Raw genomic sequence first — 21572 nt, 5'->3', positions numbered from 1 at the left:
TCCAAAACAGCCTTAGCTGGCAAAAGAGAATACGACAATGAATTCTTGTTCTGAAAATAGCATAACTATCTGGCATGGCTTTCTCCATCATCAGCCCAAAGCTGATAATAGAAAGGAGATAACTCTTCTGGTCCTCTAACAAAGCTCTGTGCTGGTGTCTTAACTGCGGGGCCACCACGCATGATGCTCTAACAGAGATTTGCCTCTGCCTTGCTCTATGTTGCATAACTGTTTTATCTGCTTGCTCCCAAGAATCGACGGCTTTTTATTTTCCCACAAATGCTCTGCAGACAGTGAAACAAGAATAATATGAGCCAAAAAAGAAAGGAAGGAAGGAAGGAAGAAAGAAAGAAAGAATATGATGGAAGGATGCACAGGAGAACTTTTAGTTTTTAAACAGATGGTATATATTTATTAATTTTCATAAGAATTCAGTATTACTTGTGTGAGGAACTAGCCTTTCTCTTTCATTTAGAGAAGTTAAGGATTTATTTTTTCATCAGTACGCCAGCCCACTGTATTAAAGACTTAGCCCTTCCCTAAAAGAACTGCCACTTGCACTCCTGAGTGGGGATAAATTGCAAAGGGGACTCAACTGCGTGCCATTATTTGCCATTTTCCCCTCTCCCACGGCTGCTTACAGCAAAGTCTAGGGCCAGAAGCGGGATCCTCGCTTCCCTCTGCCCTGTACCCTCAGCTCCCCCCTCCAAAGCCCTCCCCGAACTCCTGCCCCGCCACACTGCGGCCAAAAACAAGCAAAAACCCGCATTTCTAGCAGCCGGGGCGCGGCCTGGCGGGGTAAAGGGGGCGGCACAGCGCTCTGCAGTGACACGGGGAGGGCTCCAGGCGGCGGCAGGGCCACGGGGAGCCCGCTTGGCCCCGCCGCCGGGCGGCTGAGGGAGCCGAGGGGAGGCGGGGGGGCCGCCATCCCGGGCTCCCCTCAGCGGCGCCCAGCCGCGGGCGCCACCTTCCCGCCCGCCGCCCCGCGCATGCGCCGCAGCCGCCTCCTAGCAACAGGGGAACGGCGGCGCCATCGGGGAGCGGGGCCGGGGGGCTGAGGGGAGAGCTGGTGGCAGAGGAATAACGCCCGGTTGGTGCTTTGTTTCTTAAGGTTTCTTTCAGGCTTACTGCTTTGCCTACACCAGTGAGGAAAGTAGTGTAGTCTCAGGGTGATAATAAAGCTGTGAGGTTTACCTGCGGAGTTCGTGGGGGACAGCAACGTGAGAGGTGCCGCACCTAAAGCTGTGTGGGTAATAGACGAGAGGGGGGAAATGAGAGAGACTAAACCTTAAAGACAGGAGTTTTACCCTAAATACCGCTAACAGGTGGCTGGGCTGTGGGGGAGCAAATCTCACCGAATTTTGGATGTTTCAAAGGTTGGGGGCATCTGCAGGCAGGCACCACAACACCAAATAGGGGCTTGCTGGTAGAGGAGCATCGTCTGCAGAACAAAAACCTTCCTTTGTAATCTGTTACTAACCTGAATGTGTCATCTATATAACATACTCCAATACTGTATTATCTTAACCATTTTTAGGCTTTTGATTATTGTTGCCGTTTTCTGATTATCTGAGTTAAGTGATAGGTCTGCCCTTGTAACCATAAAAATCATGAATGTGACAGTGACACACTTGAGGTGTTTCCAATAGTATAAATATTTAGTGTAAGTAACATATTTTGCTATGTGCTAGTAAAGGAAGGGAAGTAATTGACAAAAGCTCAAACACAATACGAATACAATAAACTGGTCATGAATAAATGGACACTGAAAACTAAAAAAGGTCTCGTCCGAGCAATCAGCTCAGCAACAGCTTTTCAGTGAGAGGAGTGGGAACAAAATACCTACTGTGTTGTTTTTTTTAAGGTAGAGCGTTAGAGTTATCTGGTGGGATTAATGGGACGTGGTGCATGTGACAGGCAGGAATGAATCTGACCATTCAGAATGTCACGTTCAGCCCCATGTCCCTACAAAGCTGGCAGATGGAAGCATTTGTTTTAAGACACGTACATTGGCACAACTGCTTAAAAACTTCAGCGTGTCTTTAATTTTTACTTGTCTTTAAAATGTGCTTCTTCCAAAGGCAGACCAGCTTTGACTTCTATATGAGAAATGTCCTGCTATTATTCTTCAGGAAAAGGTTGCATAACTTCTCTCTCTCTCTGTTTTTTTTAGATTAAGCCAATTTTTCTTAGACTCTTTCTCATGGGATGTGGGATTTCACTGTGTCTCAGTGAGACATTTAAAATCACACTCATAATTTCTAAAATTCTCCTTCATTTGGGTTGTCACAGCCTGGATTCTCCAAGGATAGATCCTGGGTTTGATGTTATTTAATATATTCATTATAATTTGGAAATGAACAATAACATAGAGAAATCAGAATTTTCTACTGAGATGAAATAGTTTGTATTAATTAAGACTTCAGAAGGTTGTTAGAAACATCTGAGAGCTATCCTGATTCTGCTATCATGGTGTATCTGGTAACACCATGGTAAATAAAATTAATTGGTGATGAATGGAATATAGTTTATGCTCCCAGGAATATTTGGAATACTGTATTCATCAGTAGTGAACCTGAGTTAACTGTAACCTACTGGGGAAATGACCTGTTTACCATATGTGGATGGCTTAGTGAAAATCTTCGCTGAAGAAATTGGCTAAAAATTAATCCTCAAAAAGATGTAATGTCACTGTAATAAATCAGTGGTGCTCTAGAATTGATTATGGTATTCAGGGTTAGGTTATTCATATCTGAGAAAGATTTAACAGTCACAGAGGGGCTCTGAGACAAGAAACATATATGTCTGGAAAAGCTGTATGGAAAAAATAATTAAGACCGTTTAGAAAGGTGATAAATCAGAATGTACAGGAAATTATAAAAGAAAGTAGAAAGGATCAAGTCAGGGTATCTTTTAACTAAATTTGTAATACAAGAACAAAGGAATGTTGTGTTGAATTGAATAAACTGTTTACATATTTTTTAAATCTAAGGAGTAGTTGCTTGTAAAGTACACTTGACAATTGGACCTGTGCCATAGTGTGTCATAGAATGAAGAGTAAAGGGATTAAGCATTTATGTGGACAGTAAAAATAGCTACTATTGTGAGAAAGAACATAAAAACTTCAGGAGATCTAAACCTTTGTACTTCAGGGAAATAAAAAACCTGTAACAGATGGAGGAAAACTGACTTTTGGGATTGGTTTCATGAATTTATCAGAAGCATTTGGCTCTTATCACCGGAGGCAGGATACCAGTCTGCCATGGAAGACTGTTCTTACTCAGTGAAGGAGGGTTTTTTGAGCTGAGGCCTCTCAGTTGCTCTGTGATTTGTAGAGAATGCCGTCACATTTGTTAATTCCTGTGACTTCGTTTTATGAACGTTCATACACCATCTTTCATACACTACTCCTTAAGCTAAGGAGTGAGATACTCCTTAGTGCACCTCTTGGTGTGCCAAGAAGTTCAGCTTCAGAAAGCAGTGAAGTGTGGTCCTTGGGCAGCATGAAAAAAGGCACTGGTATCAGAAACTACTGTATCAAAATTTTATCGCAAATTTTGCTTATTTTTACAGCATTGTGTTAAGGAATCAAATAACTTGGGTAACTTCAAAATCTAAGCATCTGTACTTTGGAATTTTGAAAGTAACAGCTGAATGTTAACGTGATACTGAAATGCAAATAAGCAGTACCAGTACATCCTGAAAGTTCTGAGGTTTTAAATAAGTAATTGTATTATTCTTTAGCTAGCCTAAAATTCCCCTCCTTTCCCTCCTCCTCCCCCCTTTCTTTCTCTCAGCTATTTGGTCAACCCGATACCTAACTGGAAACTCATTTTGTGTTTAAAGGTATGGAGTACTCCACTCTGCATCTCTCAGTATTTTGTTAATTGTTTTGTGATTCCTTTGCTCTGTATAATTTCGTGTATTATTTAGAAACAAATAGATCATTAAAACTCTCAGAATGACCAGAGTGTATTTATTTATTTATTTATTTTTCTGGAATGGGATTGACTTTGTTCAGCTGAATCAAAACGAAAGATACGATCTTGAATCTGTGAACAGATTCTAGTGAAGTTGGGCTAGTTAACATCTGTTGCACGGTAGCTAATTCTTCACTTAATCCTCGTCATTTCTTGCCTAATATACGTGTAAGCACAGATAAAACAGCTAGCGGATTTGAAGGTGTTGACTTAATTGGTCTCATATGTGATGTACTATTTTTATACAGCATGTATCTTCTGGAACCAAATACTAAATTAGGCCTGGTATCTCTCTTTAACTCTTTCCTTCTCCGAAGCCAAGTTTCCCCAGGGTATCAATGTTTGTAGTCCTCATAGAAGAAGAAAACACAGGGTAGTTTGGTTAAGAAGAAAGGGGAATCTCTTGGTCTGCAATTAAGGAGTAGGACAGATGAAAACCAAAAGAAGGATTTGGGAGAAAGAAATATGCAAATTTCAAGATAATCACATAACAATGTGGAATAATGACAAAGTTGTCAGAGAATGATGAGAAAGATGAAGATGTTTAAGCTGCCATACAAAAGATGTTTGTATGTAGTTCGTGGATTCAGGAAAGGAGTGAGATTGTCTGCTAATGCTGGGATTATAAATTTGTCATCTTCCTTTTGATTGCACTGCAAGGCAGAAGATCTAGCATGTCCATACAGAAATCGATTGACATAATCAGTGAGCTGGACCAGTTTATAGGCGGTTTCCACTGTTAGCAAAGAAAAAGTTTTGAGTGTCTGAGACAAGAAAAAACAGCAAGACTTCCCTTAAAATGGCTAGACAGATTGACATTGGTTAAATATCACTTGGTTGTTCTAAAGAATCTTGCGTGTTCATCATTTTTGGGGAGGAACTTGACAATCAGGTGCTAGCAATGTGTTGTTGCAGCAAAGAAGGCTAAATCTGTCCTGGGCTGCTTTATGCAAGGTATTGCCAGCAGGTGGAGGGAGGTGATCCTTCCCCTCGATTCAGCACTGATGAGACCACGCCTGGAGTGATGTGTCCAGTTCTGGCCTTGGCAGTACAAGAGAGACATGGACACACTGGAGAGAGTCCAGTGTGGTAGGGCCATGAAGATGATGAAGGGACTGGAGCATGTCTACTATGAGAAAAGATGGAGAGAGCTGGGACTCTTCATCCTATAGAATAGAAGGCTCAGCAGGGATTTTATCAATAAAGATTCCCCATGTATAAATACTGAAGGGAAGGCGCAAATAAGACAGACCCAGGAACTTTTCAGTGCTGCCTGGTGACGGGACAAGGGGCGGTGGGCACAAACACAGGTCCTGTCTGAAGGTCAGGAAGCACTTCTTTACTGTGTGAGTGACAAAGCACTGGCACAGGCTGCCCAGAGAGTTTGTGGAGATCTTCAAAAGCTGCCTGGACATGATCCTGGGCACCCAGATATAGGTGGCTCTGCTAGCAGGGGCTTGGACCAGATGGCCTCTCAGAGGTCCCTTCCAAGCTCAGCTGCATTGTGATTCTGTGATCATGGTCAGGTTGTAATAACACAGCTTCAGACTTCCTGAAAGCGTGGTACTGTCAGATCCCAAAGGGGATTTTGTAATAAGTAATGTATTAGAAGCCTTTCTTAAATCCTCCTTTGCCCTGCTTTTCCATAGGAATAATTGTTCTCAGGAGGGACTTCTGAGTCTGTGACAACGAGGTAAGTTTTGCAGTCATCTGTGTCTTTGACTTACTCTTGCACGTTACCTCATGTCTCACTAACATTCAGTATGTGCAGGGTCTTAGGTTACTGTGTCAGTTATTTAAGGGCTTAGAAAACAGAAGATGCAAATTGAACAGGTAGTTACTGTGTAAATGCGTTGTATAAATTAAAACCAAAATAGTATGGCCTCCAAGTGCATGCAACAGGACTCTGACGATGTCAACGTACACCCCATGCTGTAAAGGAAGTACTTACAAAATTTCCTTATTTTGACTAGTACAGCCACTGTAAAACTTTCCTCATATTTCAAAGTCAGATTCATATTGAAAAATACAACTTTTGTTAATTATCTTTTTTAAATTAATGCTCATTATCTAACCATTATCTTGTATTTAAAAAATAATAATAATGAACTGTGCACACTCACTAGTGAAAAAATGTATTGACAAAAAAGGTATTAGAAATCTGGTGATAGGTGTGTTGTTTTTTTTTAATTTAAAAAAGTAATCTGTCATAGAGCATAAAACTAATACTCTGCTATTCCAATAAAGCATTTAGTCATCTATAGTTAAAAGCAGCAATGTTTAATGTCTCCCAGCTTCTAACCAGTGAGATCGAAAGCCAGATTTATTTATTTATTTTGGTATAGTGAGTAGAAATAGGTGGCTATCTCAGATTTGCAGTGTAGGAAATGATTCACACTGTGCAAAGAAGTTTATAGAGCAAGTCAATAAAATAAGTACAGGAATCATGCCCATCATTATCTGCAGATCTGGTGCTTAGGATCTGTTCCACTGGGCAGGCATCTACAAGAAATCTCTCAAAAACTAAATACATTTTCCTTGTTTTATTTGGAGATGCATAGATGCCAGGTCATGATACAACAGCCAATAGGTTAGAGGGTTCTGCTTTTGAACTAAAAAGTACACATTCGTGACCTTCTTTAAAGTCATTTTCCATTTACAGGCAAAATGTCCTAGTCACAGAGATGTTACTGGAGATGGGCCTGTTCCTTCAGCCCCTTTAAAAAAGACAAGGCTGTGTTATGTCGTGTGCCTAGTTCTGCTAAAGCTCAGTCTGGTGTGATAGCATCAGCCAGGCATAGCCTGGCATGTGGATTGTTGTGGAGAAACAGGGTAATATGTCTATCTCACTGATTTTAGTCAATGTATGAGCTAGCAGCTCTAGACTCTGGCTTTGGTCAGAAGAAAAAATGGTCCTTTTTCGAGGTGCAATTTACCTGATGAATTTTAGATACATACTTTAGGTTGAGCTGCCTTAACAGCTATTGGATGTACTGACTAGACCTCCACTGACTGTAAAGGAGAGTGACTAATTTAAGTACCAATGCTTGATTGAGTTTACTGGACCTCCACACAGAGTTTCTGGATTCTGAATGAACTGAAGTGAACGGGTTGCTTAGGCTGGGGTAGTTCTGGTCCCGTAGAAAACCAGGAGGCCCTTGTGGAGTTCAGAGTGAAAGATGGAAATGCCACAGCTGAGGGAAAGCTTTGGGGGCTGCAGTTTGTGTAGGAATGAGATGTAGTTAGACCTAACGACTGCCCTGCTGGTTGGGGGACAACATCTGATCATATCACCCCACTAGAACTGGGTGGGAGCAGATTAGAACAGGCTAATTTATCTACCAAGGAAATCAGTGAATTCCAGGTGGAGGACAGGAAGTAGCACAGAATGATAACTTCATAGACTGCTTGACCATGCGTTGGCTACATCTGTTTTGTTAAAGTCCTTTATTACCTCTAGCGCTACATGATTTAAGCAATCAACCCTTTAATCTCAAGACATATGTGAAGAATTACACTCCTTCTAGAAAATTAAAAAACATGAAGTAGAGAATATTACTTAAAGAAGAATATTCTTTATTTTGTTATAAAGATTTAATTACATTTAGTCACTAGTGAATAGAGTTTTAGCTTTTAAAGTAAGACTTTCAGATAGCATAGACCCAGCATTTAATTACATTGAAAAATATAAATCCCATTAAAAAATTGTCTGAATTCAAAATATTTAGAATACCAAGCTGAGAATCAGATACACATTCTGTAGGTCTACTTAGAAGAAGACTGTACACAGTTATGGAGAGAGAGGGGTTTTGAATAAGAAGTGGACTTATGGGCCAGTAGCTTTTCAGCACATGAACTCAATGATTGTCTGAGATAATGAAAATTGAATACGGAAGGCAGATTTTTAATTTTCAGTAAGTCAAAGAGTTCCACATGCGTCATAGCAGTTATTCTCTGACTCGAGGCAGAATACAGAGAGCTTTATAGGGACCAAGCTAACACCAACATCTGATGGTAGAAGGCATTGAAATCCAGAATAAAAACTGCAGTAAGAAACAGCCTGAAGGGCATAGTCCACAGCAATTATCCAATTATCTGGGATTTTTGCTGCAGATGATACCACTTTTTTAATATTACCAAGGAACCAAATGTTTCTGAACATGGAGAAAAACTTTCAAGTTCCTGGACAATGTTCTTGGACATTAGATACATTTATATAAGCGTGAAGAAATATTTACAACTAAAAGTTTTAGTGATTCACAGTGTTGGACTATGCATAATTATTTGAAACTGTGAGCGTTAAAAGAAAGTGGTGCACAGTTCTATTGGTCCCTAACCAAAACTGTGCTGTTTGAAACACTGAATTGTAGTGTGTGTATTCATACATGTACCTGTATATGTGTGCAAGGGTAAAGCAGATTGGAGCTGAAGAATCTTTGGTTATATGGATCTTCCTCTCAAAGCCATAATTCGTGACCAGCCTATAAAGTTCTAAATTTCAGATTTCTAAATTCAGTTCTAAATTTCAGAATTTTCAGATGTGCTTATCAGCTGGTATCGCTACTGCTGTGTTGTAGTTTCTTTGGGAGGCTAGTAAAGGAGCAATACCTGAAAAAGGTCAGAAGATTCAAGGAAAGCTCCAAGTTTTTAGTGAACACAATAAATTATAGCACTGTGTTTTGTAATCAGCCAGGCAACAGCTCGTATTGCAGAAGATAATAATCTCATATACCACAGGAAAGCTGTCAGGGTAGTCTTGGCTGAGGGTGAAGGTGTGGTTTCCCCTTGAGAACTAACCAGGGAGTTACTCAGGGGTACTGAGTGCACATTTTGCTTTTACAGAGTGTTAAAATGAATCTAAATTTGGCATAACTTGGTCTATGTTGTGTGCATAGCTAGTGCTAGTGGGTCGTGTTGTTCTTTACTTTTTTGCCCGTAGCTTAACTGGAAGGCTCTCGGCTGAAGTTTTGCAAGCCATATGAAATTAGGTCCACATGGGGTTATTACATCCATATGCTTCAGAAGCTGCTATTAGATGCAGCTGAGAAGGTCTTCCAGGTTCACTTGCACATGTGCTAATACAAAAAAAAAGCAGAAGCCAGAAGTTGGACTTGGTGTAAATAATGTAACTTTTAAAAAATCAGTGAAAATTGTGCTGTGCAAAACTGTTTCTTAATAACTGCAGACCTGATTTTTGTCTTCCGTAAAATATGGGTGGAGAATTTGAATTGAATTTGAACCCCATTTTTAAGGTAGAACTTATTTGTACATTCTGCAGCTGTGTAGAATGTTTGCCACCACATATAGATGAACATGGAGAAACAGGTCCCCTAGCAGGACCTTCATGTTCACGTACAATTTGTAGATGTACACAAAACTAACATATGACAGTGCATGCCATATGTTTGTACCACATTACAGCTTGAGCCCGTGATGTCTTGCATCTCTCTTTTTAGTTTAGTTGATAGACATATTTTACAAAATGCATTCAAGTGTTAGAAAGTTTGTTGTTTTGGACAAAAGAAACCTTACTGTTTAAAACGGATATCTTCGTGCATAGAAATTATGATGTCAAAGAATTCCTCAAATTGATTAGATGCATTAAATGAATGCAAACATCTGTCCTAAAAGCTTTCCTAAATCACTGGTAAGCTGATTCTTAAGACATAGAAGGGAGTTTGTTTGTCTGCTTTTATTTTTTGTTTTTATTTTCAGAATGGGTAAAAAAGTGAAGAAGGAAGTAGAGCCTCCACCCAAGGATGTGGTAAGTTTATAAACTGCTACGTGCTATAAAATAAACATTACACAATTATAGACCCAGCTCTACCATCCTTACATAGTTCCTTACTATGGAACTTACACGCATTATTCTAAAAATGTCTTTTAAAGATGATTCTGTTTCTGCTTTTTTTGGACAGCATACAAACCAGAGTGACTGGGCATGTGTAGTTCTTTGTGAAGATTGTTGTCTTTGGCAGGCTTTGCAAGTAGTAATGTATGAAACAATCCAGGCTTCTTTTTATTTGAAGAGCTGTATTAGCTTTCCATTTGTAAAAATCAAAGGACAAAACAGCAGAGACCTGAAATCTGCCCCTCTTTTGAACTGTGGAGACATTGCCTAGGATGAAAGAGTTAAAAGCCTAGATGAATCTGTGGAGTTTTTTACTGAATACAAAAGTTTAACAGATATTTTGAATGACAGTACTATGTGTTCTAGATCTTTTGCAAAGATACACAGTCTCTAGCAGCAGTTTTTCTGGTATCATTGGAAGTGCAACAGTGAGAAGTACTAGAGCTGAAGCCAAGTACGGAATAATTAGTTCTTTTGAGCCAAGAGTATTCAACTCATAAACTACACTTATTTATTTATTTAAAAGTCTGACACTAGTTTATGCACACTTTTTGTGATTTTATGTAAAAAAAAAAAAAGGTTCAAAATACAGGTTTAAAGTCTTATTGGTTTATTCAGAAAGAAGTAGAAGAAATGAGACTGAAACGCTAAACAAAATATAACACAAATTCTGCAACAGATATTGAGTAAGTTAATGAAGAATTGGGACCTCATCTAGTCCCAGAAAGAGCATAAAATTAAATGCAAAATTTACTATGTTTTTTTTTTTAAAAAAAAGTTTTTTTGTCCATTACGAGCAACACTACTGCAAGATCTTTTTCAAAGGTCATAGAAAAATTGATCAGCAAAATTTACATCATGATTTCAGTGTTAGATAAACATAAATAATTTTAAGGAAGACAATGACAGAAGTCATTATGGTTGAACTCAAATACCCAACGCCATGATGTCACTGAGGGTGAACAGTTGTCAGTTCTTGCACAACTGTTCTGTGGAAAGGTGAATATTACAAATATAATTGAAAAGCTACAGTCAATAATAAAGCCTTATAAAGGGAGACTTGAGATAAACCTTTAACATGAGAGAGTTAACTGATATAAAGACATTTCTGTATGGAATAACCCAAAAACCAAGGAGGAGACACTAAGAAGATACATGTGAATCCAACTAAAACAGTCCTGAAGAATTAAAATTTTATAATCTAAGAAAAAAAATGGAAAGGCATAATAATAGATTATGGCATACAGATAAGCTAACCCCCTCCAAAGTAATGAGATTATTTTAGTAAATGTCTAGAAAATCAATATAAACAGCATCACAGTTTCTGGATTCAGAAGCCACCATTTGTTTCTGGAGAAAAGTACAGTATAGCCTTCTACCTACTACAATAAACTGTGAATAATGTTAGACAAGATAATCAACATTTGAAAAAAAATAAACTGATGAAAGAGGTTAATAAAATAATTAAAACGGAAAACATTGGAAAGAGTGAACTCCAGATGGCATCTGTGGGTTTTGGCTTAGACACTTACCCTTATTGTACTTCAGGCTAGCATATCTCTTCTAGCAGCCCTATCAGGAGAAAATAACGGAATGTTGCATAGCAAAACAGTATTAAATATGAAAATAGATCCTTGATTAGTACTTACTATCAACCAAGAAAATCTTCTAGCTGTGAGAATATTGTTAACACTGATCATGTAAAATCAATTTTCAAACCTTTACATTTCACCTGGATATTTCAGATGGCAGGAAATGAGATGCAGACAAAATACCTGATATATTAGCTTTTATCTTCTGATTGATAAGCTGCTTATGAAAATGTCAAGTCCAAGAAAAGAAGCCTTGAGATAATGTGGACAGATTCATATAAGAGGGCTTTTGTGCATGTGGGATTCTCTGAGAATATATGATAGTGCAGATGACCGCTGTTTTTTTATAGTTTTCTAGGAACAGGTGGAAAACACATATCCTAGACCAACCACTGCTTATATTCTTCAGAGAGTATTCGTGAGGACCCTCTTTTCACCAATTTCCATTACTTATTTATTTTTTAACTATTATATGTTCTGAGGGCTGGTCTTCTCCAGAAAAAAAAATATATATATATTCATTTGAGTCTCTTTCTCTATATGGATTACCTTAAGACTATATGTCAGGCAGAGAAAATATGCTAGCTTTGACGTAGGTCAATAGGAACTTTTCATATGATACCTTCCGTAAGTTTGGTCTGGACAGTATTACTATTTGATTCTCAGTTAGGGCACAGGCATTAGAAGCTTAAGGTTACCACTGGAGAAAGTACTGAGTCATTTTCCATGAAAGAAAGCAGTAAGTCCCTGCGTATTTTTGAAGATGGCTTCACTCACAACAGTCATGTTACAAGTCAAAGTTTGGAGGAACAGAAGTGGCACTGTCAACTCCTGAAATTCAGACTCCACAGAAACACCTTCTTTTGAGCAATCAATAAGAAACCTAAATATTAATTTGACTTTAGTAAGGCTTTCAACACTGTCTTTCATTATGTCCTGATAGACAAACTGATGAAGTATGGATAAGATAAATAGCGAGGTGAATTGAAAACAAGCCGAGCTGCTGAACTCAAAGGGTTGTGATCAGCAGCATGAAGCCCAGCTGGAGGCCAGTGACTACTATTGTACCCAGGGGTTAACCTCTTCATTAGTGACCTGACTGATGAGACAGAGTGCATCCTCAGCAAGTTCACAGACGATACGAAATTGCAAGGAGTGGCTGAGACACCGAATGGTTGTGCTGCCATTCAGAGGGACTTTGACAGACTAAGGAAATGGAGAAAATATGAATTTCAGTAAGTTCATTAAAAAAAGTGCAAAGTCCTGCACCTGGGTGAGTAATAGCCAATACAGACTGGGTGATGACCAGCCAGAAAGCAGCTTTGCAAGAAATGACCTGGTGGTCTGAGTGTACAGTAAGTTCAATATTCACTAGCAATGTCCATTTGTGGCAAAGGCTAACAACATCCTGGGGCACATTAAACAGTGTTGCCACAGCAGTTTGAGGGAGATGACTTAAGTCTTTCACTCAGCTTTGGTGAGACCAAATCTGGAGTGTCACGTCCAATTCTAGATTCTCCGGAAGAATAGAGACATGGGCTTAGTGGAATGAGCCTGGCAAAGGGCCATAAAGATGCCCAAAGGCTTGGAACATTTGTCATGTGAGGAGAGGCTGAGAGCTGAAGAGTCCGTTCACTCTTGAGAGAAAGCTTGGAGGGATCTTGTCAATGTGTACAAATACCTGGTGGGAGAGAGTAAAGAAGTCAGAGCCAGACATCTCACTGGTGCCCAGTGAACATATGAGAGGCAAGAGGTACAAATGGAAACACAAATGAGGTTCCATTTAAGCATAAGTGGGGAAAAAAAAATCTGCTACTGACAAATGATGGAACATGGGTTGCCCAGCGAAGTTGTGAATGGAGTCTTCATCCTCAGAGATATTCAGAATCAGACTGTGCCTAGTCCTGAGCTCTAGGTGACCCTGCTTTGAGCTAGATGATCTCCAGAGGTGATCATTGTCAACTATTCAATGATTCAATGGAATATGTCGGTTTTGTATTGTTAGTATTGGAGATTATACTTGGACAGAAGTGAAATAGATAGCGTGAGCAGGTATATGTTAACTCCATTTTTTCCTAGGCAAAAGATAAGGGATTGAGGATTATGAAAGATATTGGTAATTCTCCTAAAGAGTCTGTGAAAGCTGTAAGGATAAAGAAGACCTTTAGTCATTTTGTTCAAAAAGGGCTTTTAAAGGATCTTTAAAAAAAAAAACAATAGAATGATTAAACAATAGAATAATAGGAGATAGATACATCCTTCAAAAGGTGGGATTTGCATCTAAATGGGAAAGCAAAACAGAAAAAACTTACACTCACAGATGAAAAGCAAAAGTACAATGACACGATGCACCAAAATATTTTGGGAGAGATCCAGCAAGGATACAAAAACTAGCAGTAAAGCTGTTCCAAAATCACTAGAAGCAAGAAGCTTCTTAGAGGAGGACTACTGGGTGATTAAAGCCATAAAGGAAAAGTAATTACTTGTCAAAAAAAAAACCCACACCTATGCAGCAAATCACCTGAAATTAATGTGAATGAATTATTTTAACTGTAAAATGACTAGAATATGAAATGGAGGTACTCTTTCTTATGGTATTTAATGTGTAACCTTTGTACTAGAGGAATGGAGAGCAGAAAAAATAATTTTCAAAAATAATACATTAGTAATTACAGGGCAGAAAGTTTGTCTACTACACGGGGTTAGTTAGTAGGAAAGATTGCCCCCCCTCCCCCCCCCAAAAAAAAAGTTGCATGGATAAATATGATAGTAATGGGAACCCATATTGCTTGTGTAGAGGAAAGCTTTGTCTCAGAAATCCATTTGAGTTCTGTAGAGGGAGAAGTCAGTGAGCAAGGGAATTGTGGTGGTCTGGTTGATACAGTTATTTAGATTTTTTATTCACATAAACACTGACAGATAAAAAGAAAATCCTTCCCTGGCTACAACATCTGGTTAACAAAATAGAAAGCAAAGGTTAGAAAACAAATCACCATTCTGGTTTCTTAATGAAAGAAGTTGCCAGTGGACTGTCATCGAGTTTTGTTCTGCAGTCTGTGCCATCCAGCCTCTCAGAATGCACATGGATTCTTTCATGAAAACGGCAGCCAGTACTAAGTAGGTAAAAAAATGAATAAATACAATATTTCAAATTACAAAAAAATAAAAGGCAAAACACTATATGACTAACAAATGCGTGATACCTGTGTATGTTGAATGCCATTAACAGTTCTGATTTTTCCATATCAAGAAGGGTACAGATGAACTTGAAAAATACTAAAAAAGACAACAAGAATAATCAGAGTGACTTCTATATCAGGCAAGATCAAAGAGAGAGTAGGTTTCTTCATTCCCAAAAGGAAATGACTCTAAAGATGAATATCATAGATGCTTACAAAAATGTGAACATACAGAGAGGGGTGTTATTTATTTCATTGTTCCTCCACAGTGAATGAATTGTGGAGGACAAATAAAATTGTCAGGTGATATTTTTAAAACAAAGAAAAGGCACGACTATTTGTCTAAGACTTAAACTCTGATACTTGTGTCTCAGAGTATTAAGGGTGGCCTGAATATAAATGGCTTCAAAACTATTTGCCAGATAAACTGGTGGAAAATTTTTCTTTGACTTTTTGGACACAGATAGATAAAACCACTAGCTCTCTACATTGCTGAGTGCTGGAATCTGAGGGAGAATGCAAGTAAAGTTTAATAGTCTGCTTGCCCATGTGTTATAAGCCTGTCTCAGAGACAGGATGCTGGGCTAGATGGACCTTTGGTCTGACTGTAAATGTATATATTGCCTTCAATTTAGCATTTTAACTGAGTGAAGTTGATGGAAGGCAAAAAAAATACTCTGCAATTTCTAATGGCTTCAAAGTGGAATGCACACGAACACTATGATCAGAGCTACAGTTTTTGAATTACAGCATTTTTGTTCTCCCTTTTCATTTGCTTTTTTCTCAGCACAAATCAAGTGCTGGGAAAGTTGTTGCTTATAATCCAGATGCCCATGTTTATTTAATTCAATGCCATTTGTCAGTTCAGGCATATTGTTCTAGCATTTAGGCTGTCCTGTATGTGCCATTCAAGGAAGAATCTGCAATGATGTATGAAGATTTAGGGGCAAGTTGTGATAGCAAAAAAGGGAACTCTAGCTATGCTGCCATTATGATAAGGAAAGGTCACATCTATTTCTATGGTGTTTTTGACTGCGAATGTTACTTCCAGCAAATCACTGGCCCACTCAGACTGCTGACTTCTTAAATGCATATAAATATTGGTGATTGTTCTTATTGTGTTTTCAGCCAAAAGTGATTCTGAGTCTCTTGTTGCATATTTCACAGAGTAGTAGCAAATCAAGTATGTATACAAATGGGTAGAGATTAGACCAATTTCACTCACCTCATAAGCTGACTTGTGATTTAAGTCTAGGAATTATCAGTGAATTGTAGTTTATACAATTACCTGTGAACATGAGAGGCAAAGAAAATGGAGCAACATAACAGCAATTTTGTTATTAGATCAATGTAAATAAATAACAGAGATTTAAAACTCTTATTTCATATTTCACTTCTTATTAACCTTTATGTGAGATCAATCTTTGTGTTTGATTTATGTTTCTCTGAAGCACTAACATCCTTTACTAAAAATTACTGTTTCATCCCATTGCCACGTATTTGGCCAGACTCAGCCCTACAGATGCCAATGAAGTTTCTAGAGGGTTGGGCTTGATTCTGACTCTCTATATATCACGTTTCATTCAAAGCCTAATGTAATTAAAATGTCTGCAGTTGCTTGGGACAGCTATTAGGAGTCCATTTTGAATTGCTGTGGAGAAAATGTAGATTGTGATTTATTCTTTTATTATTCATATTTTTACTTTATAGCAGAATGTATTATTGATGGAGCCCTACAGCCAGTAGGGATGAAGAACACTTTCAGGGATGTGTGGAAGGAGGGCATACAAGGTGTGGAAAGGGTTCTGATCTACTGCAAGGTCTTTTGTGGATGTCCAGGTCATTGCTTCAACCCATGAGGTGCTTTACCAGAGGTGTACCCCTGTGGAGCAGCTGCAGGGAAATGGAAAATTGTAGTTGTGAAAAACCTTTCAGTAGAATAAAAAAGTGCCCTAACAAGCTTATATTCCACACCTACATAAGGATTATTGACAATATATCTTTGTTGGTCATAGAGGAGTAATCAGCCAAGCTGAACAAATACAACTTCAGCATCAAAAGGTTATCATCTGTTAGGTCTCTTTTTGTATCAGAAGGAAGATCTGTTCCACAGATTTAACTATATCCATGTCAGCTGCAATTTACAGGTGGAGTGTACCCATACTGCTAAAGCAGTAAGAATTTAGACATCGTCCTAATGCTCTCTAGTAATGAAAAATCAAAATGCAAAATTTAATCTAGATGTGTGTACGCAATTTTCCCCCCTTTGCATGGGAGAGCAGAGCTACCTGCTCACGAAGGGAGATGCATGCTGGCTGCAGCCCATAAGGAACAGTCATAAATGGCTTCCTTTTCTCCCTGCCAAAGTCTTTTTTTTTTCTCTTTTCTCCGTCTTGCTGTGTGCTATATACTAAAAGTCCTCAATTTGCAAAAGATTTGGAAGGTAGCGTGTGTACATCTGGGTTTGGTTAATGACTCTGCCACATCTGTTTAGTATTCATGTAATACTAATGGTAATCATTTAAATTTACAGTATGTAAGAATCTGAACTTCTTACCTGAAGCATCATGACCTTTTTACAAGCTGAAGTATAAATATATGTTTCGAATAACATCTCTTCTATCTGTCATTGTTTCAAAGGAGCGGTTTCAATAATAGGCTAGAATGGACTCAAACACCTTTTTTCCCAGAAAAAATGTTTTGTCTCTGCTTACATCCTAGTGCTTACTTGAAGGATCGTGTTCTGTTCTCTCTCTGCAAGGAACACACATGTGCAGAAGTAGAGATGTGTGAGGGTGGATAAAGGGAGTTCCACGCGTCTCTTGGTTCTCCTGTATGTCTCTCATATGGCTAGAGTGAATCAATAAAGAGAGCTGTTGGAATAAGCTGAACTTTTTGCCTCCTTACAATGTAAAAAGAAGATTCCCAAAATGAATTCCTTTGTTTTAGGCCCATCATTAAGATGTAACTTGGACCATTGTGCCTCTGTTTGGTTTAAACCTTGTTGCCAAGTCATTACTGAGTACAATGATTTCTGGTGCAATAAGCTGATTATAGAAAAGGAGCTTTGTTCCACAGCTTGTCCCTTGCCTCCAACTTGTCTCAACAAGCATGAAGTTGGACAGGTCTTCAGGTTTTCGGACCTACTTGAAGGTCAGGAGAGCAGTTAAACACATTAGCCAGGCAACCTCTGAACTGTTAGGGAAACCTGGATCTTGATCTTGCAGACTTAATTTGTGTGATGTGCCTTGTAGAAGAGGATGAAATTACTTAGATTTAAGAACCTACCAAAAATAAGGATTTAGAAGTCCATATCATATTTTGCCTAATTTTGGAACACGTCTGGGTGAGCCGAAAAAAAAACACTTCATTTTTCATTTTCCTTCTAGCACACTCATAACTTTGTTGAATATTTTCTCCAAAAAATTTCCTTGATTGACAAGTGACATATATATGTATACATGCCCTTGATATTCAGCAACGTGTGCCTCTGATGTAGCTATTAAAGTGTTTTAAAATGAAGTAAAACAAATTATAGACATTTTAAGATATACACAACATAAATATACATTGTAATAGTATATTGCTATCCTAAATGATTGATGTGCTGTATTTTAAAGATAGGTATATTGATATTGAGAGATTCTGCATGACTCCAGTATCTAGTAGCTTCTGTATGCAAAACAGATATTCTATATGTCAAAAGCATTGGGACAGATGAGAGTTTATGCATATATAAATCTGTATTTTAAGTCCAAATTAACTTAAAACTTTTTAATGGGTATTTTTCTTGGAAATTCTTGAGTTGTGCTAAAGAACGAAAAGCTTTTTCAGAAGAGTTCATTTTCTGAAGAGATGTTATTTCCAAAGTCTATCAAGAGGGTGAAAGCAGACAGATTTGTTGGAAATTATCTTTCTGTATGAGGTCAGAAATGGAAGTGAATGCTGCATCGTTTCTAGCTGACTGAGCATGGATTATCATAGAAATACTTCAGCTAGTATACAGGATCGTGGTAAACTAGTGTTTGAGAAGTGAACTGAGTTGCTGAAGGCAAAGGAAGAGTCATTTATGGTAGTGCCACGGAATGACCAAATCCTATTCCTTATACAACATACAACTTCATAGTTTCTGTGCACAGCAACTCATAAAATATCCCATCCCATGGTTGATTCCGAAGCTACAGGATGCTCTTTCGTCTGTAACAGTTAAATAGTCTATTGCCTTCAAAACTTCCTGGATGTATAGTGAACGGTCAGGTTTTTTCCAAAATCGTCATAGTAGATGGAATCATCATTGTATGAAGGCAATTATTCTTTCCTATTTTTCAACATCTCAAATTGTTATTAAAAACTGAATTTCTTCAAGTAAATAACAACTTGTTAATATTTCTAATTCAGTGTAAAGTTCAAATTTATGTTTGTTTGTTTGGTTTGTTTGGTTTGTATTTTAAATGAAGTATGGAGTCTACTGCAGCACACAGTAAGGCTCAATATAAACAAGCTATTCTTCCTTTTTTTTTTCCCTAGTTTGATCCTCTATTGATTGAAAGCAAAACCGCAGCAACAGTCGTGCTAATGCTTAGTTCTCCTGAAGAGGAAGTTTTGGCCAAAGCATGTGATGCTATATATAAATTTGCGTCAAAAGGTTAGTCCTTTTGCAATAAGCTTTCCTTTGCCTTGTTTGTGTTTTGATAGTAGTTCAGAATTTTTTATTTTCCTAGCAATAAAGTCTTCATTTCATTTCAAAGATCTCTGTCAAGATTTTGTGTTGTTTTTTGTTTTTTTTTCCTGAAATATCTGTCACTCCTGTATTTGAAGTTATAAAAAAATCTTTGATTTACATGTAGATTTTTAGCATTTTATTGTAGAAAATTATATTATCTTTTCAATAGAGTTTGGTTTAGATATAACCTGTACCTGTTTTGTTAGGAGCAACAGACCTGCTTCTGGGAAAATGATTCTCCTATGTTACGCTTTGAAACTTCTGTACTAAACTAAACAACTAAATATTTGAAAATGGAGGAATAGTTATTTCAAGTCTGTGTATCTCAGTGAGCTGTGTACTGTGAATGAAAATTACTTTTTAGCCTGCTTCTGTTACTTTTGCATATATCCACATGACAGTACTGGGACAGATAATTTACTGAAGATCTCAGCCTCCTTTATCAAGCTTATTTCTGTATGTATTGGGAATCTAACAAGCCTCCAAGATTCCACATGTTCCAAAGGTCCTTGCATTATATATAACTAAGCATCATGTTCCGGGTGCCCTGTAGACAACTTTTAAGAAAGGCTCAAAGGGATGTATCATATAGTTTGCTGAGTTTCCTACTCGTTCATCATTTCCAAAGTTGCCTACTCATAACTTGCCAGCCACTCAAATTGGTATACATTGATAGAATTCTTGGTATAGTTAATCTTCTTTATATATTAATTTCCATTTAATCTGTGTTCTTAAAAAATATGTTTTTATATGCTGATTATTGTGCTGATGGCAATTATCAACACAGCTGAAGTTACGAGAGAAAATCTGAAGGCTCTGACAGTTGGTTAGGAATCCCTAGATTTTGGAAGATGTCTACGTTCAGCTTACAGTGGCAAACTTGGCTGAGGACATGCAACCAAATTTTTAGTATGTAAAGAGAGAATTTGAAATGTTGTGAAGCAGCTATGAACTGCATACCATAAACTCTTGCTGCCTTCTTCCCTGCTGTCCACAGTAACATATGGTATGCTGCAAGAGGATGGAAATTTAATTTTTCTGTGTCTTCTAAATGAACAGTCATTTCAATTGTTCATGTAGAAATTATTGTACTCTTTGTAGACTCTCTAGGCCATAATTTTGCACTGTGGCAAAAGAGAAGGGTTGTTTTCACATTGAAATTAATTTATTTCTTAAATGATGTTAGTAATTTAAGTTCCATCCCTCAATAAAAGTTAGTTCTTGTGCTTTAATTGTGTTTTGGCTTGAGAATGAGCACAGTTCTCCAGTTTCTTCTCACACTGCTGTCTTGTAGCCAGGAAGGATCGGCAGCTTCTCCCACAGTTCATTGTAAAATTAATTATAAAAATGATGTGGGAACCGAAAATAGGAGTAGGGTTTGTTGTTGTTTGTTTTGAGCAGGGAACAGAAGGCTGTAATCATACAAAACACGTCTGTTGGTAAAAATCTCAGGTTAGATTTAATGATCCAAATCCTGGTAGTTGCTTTAGGAAAGTAAATTTAGGATGCAAGAAAACAGGAAAATAAAATGAGGTTCATAGCAATATCAGTCACCTACACTTAACTAAGTAGGAAGCTATCCTTTGTACTACTGTGGTAATCTCTAATAAATGAGTTGGCTGTCCAACAGACAGAGGCATCCTTTGCTTTAAAAATATAAATTAATCATAGAGAATTGATATACAGATCCTAAGGAAGTGTTAGTGTGTAATGATGTCGTTAAAGACTAGCCACTGTGCTCATTGAGAAGGTATAATTTAATTTGAATAGTAAACTTTAGCACTGGAACTTCTGGCTTCTGAATACTTTTTTTAATGTTTCTTGAAGTAATTATTTTTATCATATATTACTTAATATATTACTTACAATGAAATTACAATTACATTGTAATTATATATATATAACTTTACGTATACACTTTATATTACTTTCATAAAAATATCCAGGTTGAGATGAACCCTATTGTAACCAGTAGCTTTATCCAAAAACATTTTAAGGACATATTCAAAGACATATCCAAGACATATCCAAAAACAGGTTAAAGGAATTAATGACCCTTGATGATGATGACAAACCAGCCTCTATCCTTCCCCACCACTTGGCACAGGACTGACAGGTTCTTCCTTACTTCTCTGCAGAGCCATATGGGACCATCCTTTCCTGTGGTGATCTGTTGTGTAGTAATACTTTATCCATCCAGTTACCATGCCAGTGAAATGCCTCACTTTCAGGGCAATTGTTCTGGAT

The 21572-nt window shown here is 37.8% G+C and overlaps 1 protein-coding gene across 5 annotated transcripts in view; it reads left to right on the top strand.

The window, feature by feature from the left end:
• The first annotated feature begins 975 nt into the window (after window positions 1–975).
• ARMC3 (armadillo repeat containing 3) overlaps window positions 976–21572 on the top strand; it is a 63795-nt gene continuing 43198 nt past the window's right edge. For 2 of the 5 annotated variants that reach the window (XM_068673746.1, XM_068673741.1), the window contains exons 1-4: window positions 976–1090; window positions 5630–5673; window positions 9696–9744; window positions 19130–19247. In XM_068673746.1, the coding sequence (XP_068529847.1) occupies window positions 9697–9744; window positions 19130–19247 (166 nt within the window). In that variant the 5' untranslated portion in view covers window positions 976–1090; window positions 5630–5673; window position 9696. The other 3 variants (XM_068673744.1, XM_068673742.1, XM_068673743.1) reach the window with 3 other exon arrangements.

This window comes from Anas acuta, chromosome 2 (assembly GCF_963932015.1).
Source record: "Anas acuta chromosome 2, bAnaAcu1.1, whole genome shotgun sequence".
In the NCBI taxonomy this organism is placed as follows: domain Eukaryota; kingdom Metazoa; phylum Chordata; class Aves; order Anseriformes; family Anatidae; genus Anas; species Anas acuta.
Note: the sequence above shows the minus strand (reverse complement) of the source record. Positions and strands in the feature narration are given on the sequence as shown.